Raw genomic sequence first — 12635 nt, 5'->3', positions numbered from 1 at the left:
TGACGAAGAGGATGCTCAAAGCTTCGCGCGAGCTCGCGTGTATTCTCGGATTATCATCCAGGGGCGGGTATATAAGCTCTTACTCACGATGTCTAGTGTTTACGACTCAAATATCGTATACATACGCACGGTAGCAGTGTGTATATACGTGTGTTTGTGCGCGTGTATATAAGTAAAGCTCTGACCTTTCAAGAGTTTCAAGAAAACGGTCGTGCCTCGGCTCTCGCTCTCTTTCCCTTAAGGTCTCTCTCTCTCTCTCTCTCTCTCTCTCTACGTCTATGGGAATTAATTAAAATTCAACGATGAGATCTGCAGCGGGCGCTAAAAGGCAATAACTTTACGCAATTTCCGCGAAAGGCCTGCCTCCGAGATTGGCAGTGCAGCAGCAGCAGCTGAATTACATGGCTTTCATTTCTTACGTCGCTTTTGCCGAGGGCTTCGGTTAGTAATATTATCCTAGTCATCGCCGCCGCGACGCGGCCTATAAAGCAGCAGAAGCATATCGCTTCGAGAGTACTTATAATCTCTCTCTCTCTGGCAGAAGTGCCAGGAATCGTTGCAAAAACTTTGCGGTTTTCTTATGAATTCGTAAATTGCAATTAGCGTTTCCTGCTAAAAGCTCGTGTTTTCAAAGCCGAGAGAGAGAGAGAGAAATATTTCTCTCTTTCACTCGTGCCACGAAGGAGAGCCACGCGCGCGCGACGTTGATTGTGATAAGATCTTATTAGGGTGGTTAGCATCGATAGGTTACCTGCGCTCGCCGAGAGGCAAAATGAAAACGCAGGGATCAAAGGGACGTATACACTAGGGTGGTCCACTTTTTCAAAAATTTTTTTAATCTTGGGGGATCCAACGGAATCTGAAAGTTTAAGGTTTAAAATGAATTTTCCCGTAAAGTAGAGCTAAAAAAAATGATTTTAGATGGTGTCGATGGATTTTTGAAGTTTTTTTTTTGACGTAAAAAAATCGCAGCCGACAGGAGGCACTTCGATAGTTTGCCAGATTTTCTATAAAGCCATAATGGGTTTTGTGAATACATTTTCTTTTGTATTTTTTGCCGTAGAATCGAATGCCATCATTAGTTTTGGGCTATAAAAACGATTTCAGTGAAAAAATTGCGATTTTTGAATTTTTTTCTGTTGAAAAATCGAAAAATTCGTCTTTTCACGTCTGGCAAATGAACAAAAAAAATCGTAGAAGCTTTTAATCTACGGATTTAGTTAGGAAATTTCATAACGAATCGAAGCCCGTCGTCGGTTTTTGCCTACAAAATTATTTTAAGTCATAAAATTGCGATTTTCCGTAGCTATGATTACGAAAAAAATCGAAAGATGCGCCTTTTAGCGTGTTAACATACACTGAATGTAGCTGTGAGCATTTTAACATGGTTTTTAATGGGATTTTTGGCGTAGAATCGAATGGCGTTGTTACTTTTACGCTACAAATCCATTTTCAACGAGAAATCGCTCCTTTTTGAATTTTTAAACATGAAAAATGACCATTAGGCGCCAGAAAATCAACTAAATAGTCTAGTAAGTATTCAAACATGTTATTTGTCGGGATTTTTTTCGTGGTATCGAATTTTGTTGTTACTTTTACTCTTTTAATTTATTTTCAGCAACAAATTGCCTTATTTGGATCACGTTCTTTTACTTATAAAAGAAATATGATCAGATAATTTTATAAATTTTTACGTTGCCAAAAGTAGCATTTTTCGATATTTTGCGTTAGTAAAACTACAAAAAAGGCAATTTGTTGCTGAAAATAAATTAAAAGAGTAAAAGTAACAACAAAATTCGATACCACGAAAAAAATCCCGACAAATAACATGTTTGAATACTTACTAGACTATTTAGTTGATTTTCTGGCGCCTAATGGTCATTTTTCATGTTTAAAAATTCAAAAAGGAGCGATTTCTCGTTGAAAATGGATTTGTAGCGTAAAAGTAACAACGCCATTCGATTCTACGCCAAAAATCCCATTAAAAACCATGTTAAAATGCTCACAGCTACATTCAGTGTATGTTAACACGCTAAAAGGCGCATCTTTCGATTTTTTTCGTAATCATAGCTACGGAAAATCGCAATTTTATGACTTAAAATAATTTTGTAGGCAAAAACCGACGACGGGCTTCGATTCGTTATGAAATTTCCTAACTAAATCCGTAGATTAAAAGCTTCTACGATTTTTTTTGTTCATTTGCCAGACGTGAAAAGACGAATTTTTCGATTTTTCAACAGAAAAAAATTCAAAAATCGCAATTTTTTCACTGAAATCGTTTTTATAGCCCAAAACTAATGATGGCATTCGATTCTACGGCAAAAAATACAAAAGAAAATGTATTCACAAAACCCATTATGGCTTTATAGAAAATCTGGCAAACTATCGAAGTGCCTCCTGTCGGCTGCGATTTTTTTACGTCAAAAAAAAACTTCAAAAATCCATCGACACCATCTAAAATCATTTTTTTTAACACTACTTTACGGGAAAATTCATTTTAAACCTTAAACTTTCAGATTCCGTTGGATCCCCCAAGATTAAAAAAATTTTTGAAAAAGTGGACCACCCTAGTATACACGTTTCGCGAGATCTTACGACCTCTCCGACCAGATTAAAGTGTATTTATGTATTTTCCGATGGAATAAATTCAATCCATACCGCAGCTTTCGAGGATTATTTTCATCGGTTTCTTCTTCTTTTTCTTTTGAAACTTTGATGTTTTGATAAACTTAAAAGATAATCGAAACATCGTGCTTCGATTATTCGTTTCGTTATACCGTTGGCCATTACAGTCTGACATCGTAATTTGTCTATGAAATAAAAAAAGGCTTCAACTTATTTCTGCATTTTTCCGTAATTAAGCCAATATTCAATTAAAACATACCAGGAGTAATTTAATGAAGGGCTCTTTAGATTTTTTTTTTATTTTCATCCGCTCCGTCGCGATGTTCATTAAGCTCGCGAATATTTCTCGAGCGATTTATAATAAATTTGCTTTTCACTGAAAATGTTAAGTCAAGTTTTTTATTTGGCTCATTAATAAATGATAAAACAACAATTTTCTATCTTTAATTTATCCAGAATATACTGTTGAAAAAATTATGACTTCTCCATTTCAAATAGTCAGTTAAAATTATGCTGCAGATAAAGAAATGATAAAAATAAAAAATGTTGAAGGATGTAAGAGGATGTACGAGCTTTTCGAGGATGCTAGACGTATTCGCTTGAAACCGGTACACTATTTTTTGGCTCGAAAAAAATTGTTTTGTGAAAAATATTCTTGTAAATGATGTAAATTTGGTTAATTATTTCTGTACTATTTTAAAATAATGTGCACGGTGCGTAGTCCATTTGAAATTGTCCATTTCAGCTGTCTTTTCTTTTAAGCATTATTTACAGTTTATTTTAACGCAATTTAATCAAATTTAATATAGCTACAACTATTTATTTAATTAAAAATCTCAGAAGAATATATTTTAAAATAATTAATTTACCATCCGTAACAATTATTTTCAATGGTTTGTCAATTTGCAAACCAGAAATATTTTATATCGATCACTGGATGTACTTTAATTTGTTTTAATTATAGTACTTTCTAGTACTACAAGATATAAATGGCCCATTGAACAAATAATGATTATTTGAAATCATTTAAATTACCTTACTATCAATTGACTATTAATTTGAAGATTTTTCTATATTTTATGATTATAGAACGCATTTTACACTACTTAAAAATGAAAATTAAATTGTTTCAAAAAATCAAGGTCAGTTACTCACCACTTTAATACTATATCATCACTTTAAGCTTCCGCCATTAGATGGCGAGTATACCTTTATCTTTGAATCTGCAAGAGGCGAAGTAAAACTAATTGTATAAGTCACAGTTTTAAAAGTTTTAAATCTCAGGTCTCTCCATGTACCATGGTAAATGCCTACTTCCCGTGGCCCTTTTATGTCTAAAAAACTTTTTTGTTGGCTAAACAATAGCCATCAAATGTTAAGCATATCAACTAGGGTATCAAACTATTTTCCAAACAGAACTCCAAGTGTGCACCATCGAATCGTAAAAAAATAAAAGCAAATAAATCAAAATCCTCATAAAAATGACTATAAAAGCATATTTTTCCTTACTGCTTTATCTTATTCATATATTTTATGTTTCAGTCGCATCTCCACCAGAAAGACGCGAGACGAGAGAAGAGTTCGAGGTCGGCAATGAGCAACAGAGCAGCGGCAGCAGCGTGGCTCCACCTGCCAATGCGAGCTGCGCATCTCAGGGTGTGCCCGCTGATACGATTTCGCAGTCACAAAATTCGTCCACCTCCTCGTTCTCGCCAGGCCGTAATGGTCAGCTGTCAAGTGAGCTATATAATACACCTAGTAACAACACTACATCGTTTTACACATTTGGACACAGTAAAACAATATTTATTTCAAAGTTGAAATATTCAATATTTTGAAAAAAATGTGTTAATCATGTGCATAAAGAATAGATATCTTAACACACAAACACGAGAGACTATCGCACATTATGAAACTAGTTTAAAAAAAAAGAATACAAAAATAAATGAATAACTTTTATTTTCAGAACAAGGCACTTTGACAATAACACGTCGAAGCTCCGCTAAAAATCGCACAAACACAAGTGGAAGCTTCGAAAGCACGTGTCATTCCAACAGCCCCGAAGCTTATCCACGGGGCCAATCGGTTGATATTGACGAGATTCTCGATAATGTAGATCTTGCTACAGAATCTCTGCCCGCTATCGATACTCCAGATGCCTGTGACAAAGCAGCCCTTCGGTAGGATATCCTTTTTTCAATCGAATTCCAAATTCGATGTAACCCAAAGAACTCAAATTACGTCATTGGTTTTTCTACTTTCAGATTAAGGTGCCTGCTGCGTAAATTGCAACATGGCGAAATATCTGCAGATCTTTTACAAAAAAATTTGCACTATGCCGCCCGCGTGCTCGAAGCAGTCTTCATCGATGAAACAAAGTGAGTACTGCTTTAACAAGAGATGTTTTGAAACATGAAAGAAGTACGCAATATATTGATGAATAACTGAATTTCAAATTCAAATGAATAATCTATTTTAAAAATGGTTATATTATACACGACTTTTAGTCGCTTTTCAGTGATCAAAGAAGATCAATCCTTAGGCATTTTTACAAGAGTTTACTTAAGGCCCTAGTTTTTACAAGTTATTCAAGAATCTTGATTATTTTACTTATGAATTATATTATCGAAGGATAATCTTCCTTCAATTTCGAAGATTTCAAATAAAACATCCTAAATATTATTAACGATAGAAATTCAAAGATTCAAGAATATCAATTGTAACGTATTGTACAATCAATTTTGAAGATCTGAGATATTACTTGGAACATTTTACTGTGTCATAATGTAAAAATCGTATTTTTTATTGAACATAAAGTTTGAAGTTATTAACATGAAAATTCAAATTGGAAGTTAACTATAGAAGCGATAAAAAAAAGCAGAATGTAAACTTAAAATTTGTTTGTAAATAAACTCAAAAACCCGTATGATAATATCGATCTATCAAATCTATATCTCAAACGAACTTCTGGAATTTTTAATGATAACACTGATCTCAGTGTCCCTGTTGATTTAGAAAGCATTCTTGGCAATACTTACACAGATAAGTGTTTGTTGTTTCTCGTTTCTATTGATCAATGTTAATAATTTATTCCAAACTTCTATTCACTGGAATATTTTTCAAAAGTATTCAAGTACATCAGTATTCTGATTTTTACTACTTCAAACGTAACATTTTTTAAAGTTGATGCAAGTTTTTGCAATTTTTTCTGCAATTTTCATCTATCTTTAAAAAAAATCTCAATCATTCAAAATATTCTTTATTTGAGAATGGAAAGTAATCATCGAAAATTATATCGAATATAATGTTGGATAAGATTTTTATTTACAGCGCAGGATGATATTATAATTTAAAATTTCAATAGGCAAGGTTTCATTAATCCTTTATTGAATAGAATTTTCTTTTAATTTACTTCTTCTTTGAGTATTTAATTGGTAATTCACCAATTTCAATTTTCGCTTTTCTTTCAAATATTTTCAATAATTTCACAAATGAACAAAAAATCGAAACAGAATTATAATTGTACTTGAATCAAGACAATTTTCCATTGACAATAACAATATCTACAGAGAAGGTCAGAATTATGAATGATTAATTCATTAGAAAATTAATCTTTTTATTACATAAAATTCTTGAATTCACATTTTTTCTTTCTACTAATCCTGGCAAATTCTGTTGAATACTTTTTTTACTATTGAATTCATCATAGTAAATCCATTCAAAAATAATTTTTAGCTTCAGTTACAATAAGTGTGTATTATTTGAACGAAAATTATAAAAAATCAAAGGAGAACTATAATCTCAACTATATTTCATCATTGAGTTCAATATGCATTATTCATCGAACATCCAAAAGTGATATCCTTAGATAATTACCAAATTAATCTAACGATGATCAATTTTTTTTGCGGCGATAATAGAATTTAAACGAAAAATTGTTTGTTCCGAGTTGAAGTAGATTTTACAGTGGAAAACAGCGCCAATGAAAACGAATATATGTCCACAAATCTCATTTGTCACGTGAAAATTTTTTCCATACATGACTAATGAGCACTACCCTAGGGTGACCTCGCGAACGTCAGGTAGAGCGACAGGCTTGCAATCGGCGCCCTCGACAACGTCACCACCGCCAGGCGGCGGCGGCGGTTTCGACCACGATGGATCGCAGAGTCACGCCGTGGCTACGCAAAAGCGGAAGCTGCGCACCCCCGTGTGGGCCAGGTTGCGACAAACATTAACAATTTCCAACAAATGACCTCCTCTTTTCAGTTTATATTATATTTTACACCTCCCTTATCATAGAAATGCGTCGGTTGAATGACCCTCCCCCTTATTACTGGAGATGAGCCACATGTTTTTTTTTTTTCGTTCTTTATATATTTCTTTTTCACGAAGAAAGTTTTCTGCAACTGTGTTCCAGAAAAAATTCTATTTACAGCATCCATTATTTCACTCCCCAACTTTTTCAACCGACGCTTTCTGACATAAATTGTTCAGAATTTTTTTAAGAATTTGTTTTCACTAGGTATTTATTTTGTATATGACAGTATACTACGAATTTTATCTACTGGGAGATGTTAGTGTTCTTAAAAAAAATGTATTTAAATTTTCAAGACCGTTGAATTGTTATTCAACATGGATCGAAATTTTAGCTATAATTGCAAAACGGAAACTTCTCTCAGCAGATGTACTTTAGATCGATTGGAATATTTTGATTTTCAAAAGTCTGTTGTCAATAGCATTTTTTAAGTCACCGTTTTCAACGCAAACAACAAACGGTCACACACTCATCCACTACAATCAAAAGCAACGGTTTAAAGTTACTACACTATTTTCCAAAACTTTTTTCTAAAAATATGCTACAGAAAAACTAATTTTATTATTTCACGGCGAAAGCCATAAGAAATAACTTTGTCGAGCTGCAAAAATGCTTTGACTCGTGATCGAGTATTTTTAGAAAAAGTATTACTATTACCAAGTGATTATTGTTTTGGAAAATGCTTCGTACAGTTCTGTAAATATTTCCCAAACCTTAGCATGCATATGGAAAATTTTTCGTGAAAATTAGATATTTTTTACTACATGTCTACATGAATGGGGACCTCTTTTTCAGAAACGTTTTAGTTGTTTTTTATCGTACGCACTTTTGCACCTACCCTATTTCTATAGCTATATTCTGTTATCCTTTCGAAACAATAGAATTTTTAAACTAGACTAAATTCTCATAACTATATTGTTACATTATATCTGTTTATGTACTCTGTACTTTCGACCCAAAGCTCTTATAGCATTGATCTAGTTACTAAGATCAAGAAGTGTATCTTAAAATCGATTAGCAAAATTAATTTAGTACAAAAGTGGATTCCTTTTTTTTTATCATAGACAGAATAATCTATTACATTTCAGTAAAATTATTGATTTGACTTGCAACATGCTTGTAATACCTTTTACAATGCATAATTTATAAGTATTAGAATTACAAATTTTTTCAATATCGAAAATGAAAAAGTTCAATTACTTTTTATCAAAGTATACATTTACGATAAACCATAATATTTCGAACAATATGCTTCAATTTCATTATCTACGTGTGTTTTTAGAATATTAAATGAATGCAAATGAATCAGTAAAATCAAGAAAATGCAATTATTGTGGAATTTCAATGAAAAAAATATCAAATTAAAAAAATTTGCGTGGCAAAGTGTTACATGAAAAGTATTATTTTATATCGACTAATCGATTCATCAAAGCCCATTTAAATATCCAAAAAGCACAAATGACTTTCAAATGAAAGATTTTAAATATTCAAATTTAAAGAGAGTAGTATATACACCAGTCAAATATTTTTATTACAGTCCTCTCGTTCGAGACGTCTAAAAAAGCCAAAGTGATTTTACACCTGTATAGTAAATTGCATAACACATCTTGAACGACCCGTCACAAGACTTGCCACGTACACATCATTTTTATCCTAAAAAATTAAGTTGTACACATGAGCAAATTTTTCCGAATTTCATTTGTTTATGAATGTTATGTTTCAAATTCAAACACTGAAGTTAATTATCAAATACACTTTAGTGACAATATTTCGGTAGTTAATTACGACTTATTAAAAATTAATTCAGTTACACGTCCTCTTTTACCATGGTTGTTGTTATTTTCTTGGTGTTTTGCTTTGTAGAGACGCCGAGAGAATGGAGAAGGAAGCCAGTGGACAGCAGAACGTGCGTCGTAGGTTTGTCCATTACTGAAATTGAAAGCTCTCTTTCTATCTCTAAACTTCTCTCTCTCTCTTTCTCTCTCTATCTCTCTCTCTCTCTCTCTCTCTCTCCTTTCTATTATATTTATTTTTTTTATCACCTGAGTGTCTTTATATTTCTCTAATTATCTCTAACAGAATGTTTACACAGTGTGTAAAAATTCAAGCAAAATACAAAAATTATAATGTAATAAAAAACACTGCATGAATGTATCGATGTTCAATTATAATTTATGTATAGAAAAACGTGTTAGATGGAACTCTCTTTTGATACTTGTTGTTTCCATACCTGTCGAAGTATAAGTAAAATATTTGATTCATTTTCTTTTTAGTGGAATCTATCAGCTAACATTAACTTGAGAATAGAATTTTAACCATCTTCAAAAATAATAAACTATAAAGATGAAAACATTAATGAAATAGAAAATTATTTTATATCATAGATCTATACACAAGATTTTACTGAATAAAAGCAGTGGAACTTTTCATTCTAGGCTAAATACAAATGTACAAATACTTTCTAATGTAGCCAAAGAGTAAACATTGAAATTTTTATATCAAGAATTTGGGAAGGGATTTTTACATAAAAAATTTTACACTTTTATCATAGATACTTGATTATACAATTTGAATGAACATCTCCGGCATTTGTTAATTATTTTTCATTAGTTTCAAAAATAGTTTTTCATTATCACATGTGCACGAAGTTGAGCTTTTTCGCTATTACCATCGAAAAGTCAACTCCTTGCACATGACAATGAAAAATAAAATAACTGGTTTGGGGTAATAATCAAGTTTATACACTCGCATCTTGACGATCAACTCACGTGCGAAGCTCAACCCATTTTTATATCCCTGCTACATATTGTACTATTTTATTAGAAATACTCCTTATACGGTCGAAAGAATTACAATTTTAAAAGTTTTAGAGTATACGGTTGAATTAGAAAGCTAGATTAATGCTTCAAAGAATTGTGGCTCCTTTTTTTATGAAAAGCAGCACCAATAACATTGTCATTAGAGCTAACAATTTTTGTGGTAATAAAAAAGTTGAACATGTAATTTCTAACGATACGTATTTAAAATTGAAAAATAATAATTAACACTCTCAACACTCCTGCTAATCTCGAATAGTGTACAATATAATAAACATTATCGATAGTACGAAAAAAAAAACACATGAATGTGGCTGCGCGTCCTCCCAACGAGGACGCGTTACAGTAAATGCAAATACACTGTAAAAAAATATTGTCAATCGGCGATTGAACCCCGGTCGAACCGTGTAATATAACGTTGTTTTTTCTTCTCTTTTCATTCTCCATCCCGCAGACGACTGGCCGACGAGGATGACGAGTTGTCGGAGGTGCAGCCGGACGCGGTGCCGCCCGAGGTGCGCGAGTGGCTCGCGTCGACGTTCACCCGCCAGCTGGCCACGACGAGGCGCCGCGCCGACGAGAAGCCGAAATTCCGCTCGGTGGCGCACGCGATACGCGCCGGCATATTCGTCGATCGCATCTACCGACGAGTCACCAATACGGCTCTCATGCAATTTCCTCCCGAAGTCGTGAAAGTTCTCAAGGTACTGCGCCGATGGTCGCGCGAAAGATATATATTTTCTCCCGCGTGTCTATTCACGTGCGTGTTCGTTTCGAAATTCCAGACGCTGGACGAGTGGTCCTTCGACGTGTTCTCGTTGAGCGAGGCCGCCCAGGGCTCGCCGGTCAAGTACATGGGCTACGATCTGCTGAATCGCTACGGCATGATTCCCAAATTCAAGGTGCCGCCCACTGTCCTGGAGAACTTTCTCAACAGGATCGAGGAGGGTTACTGCCGCCACCGCAATCCGTATCACAACAATCTTCACGCCGCCGACGTCGCTCAAACCATGCATTACGTGCTGTTTCGTACTGGACTAATGGTAAGGCTCGAGCTTGCAATAGATATATTATATGTGCCAGATAACTAGATACTCTGGTTTGAAATTAAACTTGCCAAAAACTGGAGCTATTTTGGATGGAAACAAGTTACTTACTCTCATTATTGAGAGTGAGGAGTACCAATAGGTCTATAACCTTGTATAATGGCGGTTTATTGTTAGGGCATTTCCGTATTATTTATTAGACATTAAAAAAAAATATTTTTAGTGTGTAAAAATTGGTTAATAAGTGTTTGATTTTTAGAATTAAAATAACCAACTGATAGCCCAGTTCTTAGGATGTGAATATACCAGGGTAATTTTTGCTTGTTTTTAGCATTTTTTACGACTACCAAACTACTTTAAATACGATAATGCCACTTAAGGCTTCTATCACAGACCCTGAGTACCATTATCTGTAAATCTGCAGGTGACAAAGTAATTGTATAAGTTATTAAAATGGTCACCAAAAGAAAACCTTAGAATCAAAATGTCTTTACCACTTTAAATACGACAATACAACTTCAAGCCTCAATCGCTAGATGGCGAGTACCTTCATCAAATCTCAAAATCTGCAAGTGGAAAAGTAAAACTAATTGTATAACTTATAAGTCTGCAAGCACGGTTTTTTATGATATGGTATGAATGCGCTGTCGGATTATCAAAAAATGTGAATATATTGTCTTAAAATTTTCCAACAATTTTTTTTGTTGGTAAAAACTAGCCATAAAACGTTATTCATTTCTACCAAGGACATATGCTTACTGTACTTGTTTGATTTCAAAGAATTGGCTGACGGATTTGGAAATTTTCGCCACGCTGGTTGCAGCTATAATTCACGATTTCGAACATACGGGTACAACGAACAACTTTCATGTGATGTCCGGCAGCGACGAAGCCCTCCTCTACAACGATCGAGCTGTATTGGAAAATCATCACATTTCAGCGACTTTCCGGTGCGTTTTTAATTTCATTTCAAACTGAACCTTTGAAAGTTACATTCCTTTCAATGTATATTTATTGATAAAATATTTATTGGCAATGCAAGGCTATCTAATTGTATTTTTTACACGGAGAACATTAAAAAATTGTAACTTACGTCATTGCAGATTACTCAAGGAAGACGATTGTAATATCCTGCAAAATCTCTCGAGAGAAGAATTCCGAGAGTTTCGAACTCTCGTTATAGACATGGTTCTCGCTACAGATATGAGCTTTCATTTCCAGCAGCTTAAAATTATGAAAAATATATTGAGTCTGCCTGAACCAAGCGTCGATAAAAGCAAGGCTGTCAGCCTCGTACTTCATTGTTGTGATATCTCACATCCTGCAAAACGCTGGGATTTACATCACAGGTAATGATGAAACCATTTTTATCGGGAATTCCGCAATTTTTCTTTCGTTCTAATAAGCGTATAAATTCTCATTAAGATGGACAATGCAGCTACTCGAAGAATTCTTTCAACAAGGCGATCGAGAAAAAGAGCTCGGCCTACCTTTTTCTCCTCTGTGCGACAGAAACAGTACGCTCGTAGCCGAATCTCAAATAGGTTTTATAGAATTCATCGTTGAGCCGAGTATGCAGGCTTGCGGAGACATGCTCGAGGCTATTTTGGCTCCGTTGAATGCCAAAGAAAGCATCGACGAGTCCGGTGGAGGTACGATTTACATCTATTAAATGAGAATAAAATTTAGTCTATAATATGAGTAATTATCAATAATTTGTTGTTTCCTTTTACAACAGCTTTGGAAAATAAATTTGAGATTGGAAAACCGTGGACAGAATGCCTTGCTGCTAATAAAAAAATTTGGAAAGAGCAAGCAGTGAAAGGTGAA

At 34.0% G+C, this 12635-nt stretch overlaps 1 protein-coding gene across 9 annotated transcripts in view; it reads left to right on the top strand.

Annotated features, from left to right (window-relative positions):
* Positions 1-12635, top strand: part of LOC106656175 (calcium/calmodulin-dependent 3',5'-cyclic nucleotide phosphodiesterase 1-like) — a 160680-nt gene that overhangs the window by 144039 nt on the left and 4006 nt on the right. For 4 of the 9 annotated variants that reach the window (XM_014376882.2, XM_014376878.2, XM_023460184.1 and 1 more), the window contains 11 exons: positions 4168-4362; positions 4592-4805; positions 4890-5003; positions 6688-6846; positions 8807-8860; positions 10214-10463; positions 10545-10802; positions 11586-11755; positions 11909-12154; positions 12231-12457; positions 12544-12630. In XM_014376882.2, coding sequence (XP_014232368.1) covers positions 4168-4362; positions 4592-4805; positions 4890-5003; positions 6688-6846; positions 8807-8860; positions 10214-10463; positions 10545-10802; positions 11586-11755; positions 11909-12154; positions 12231-12457; positions 12544-12630 — 1974 coding nt within the window. Of the gene's footprint in view, positions 1-158; positions 442-4167; positions 4363-4591; positions 4806-4889; positions 5004-6687; positions 6847-8806; positions 8861-10213; positions 10464-10544; positions 10803-11585; positions 11756-11908; positions 12155-12230; positions 12458-12543; positions 12631-12635 lie in introns of those variants that run through there. The other 5 variants (XM_014376880.1, XM_023460182.1, XM_023460183.1 and 2 more) reach the window with 5 other exon arrangements.

Source organism: Trichogramma pretiosum, unplaced genomic scaffold, assembly GCF_000599845.2.
Source record: "Trichogramma pretiosum strain Unisexual culture from Peru unplaced genomic scaffold, Tpre_2.0 scaffold40, whole genome shotgun sequence".
Lineage (NCBI taxonomy): Eukaryota > Metazoa > Arthropoda > Insecta > Hymenoptera > Trichogrammatidae > Trichogramma > Trichogramma pretiosum.
This window is presented reverse-complemented; position numbering and strand designations above follow the sequence as displayed.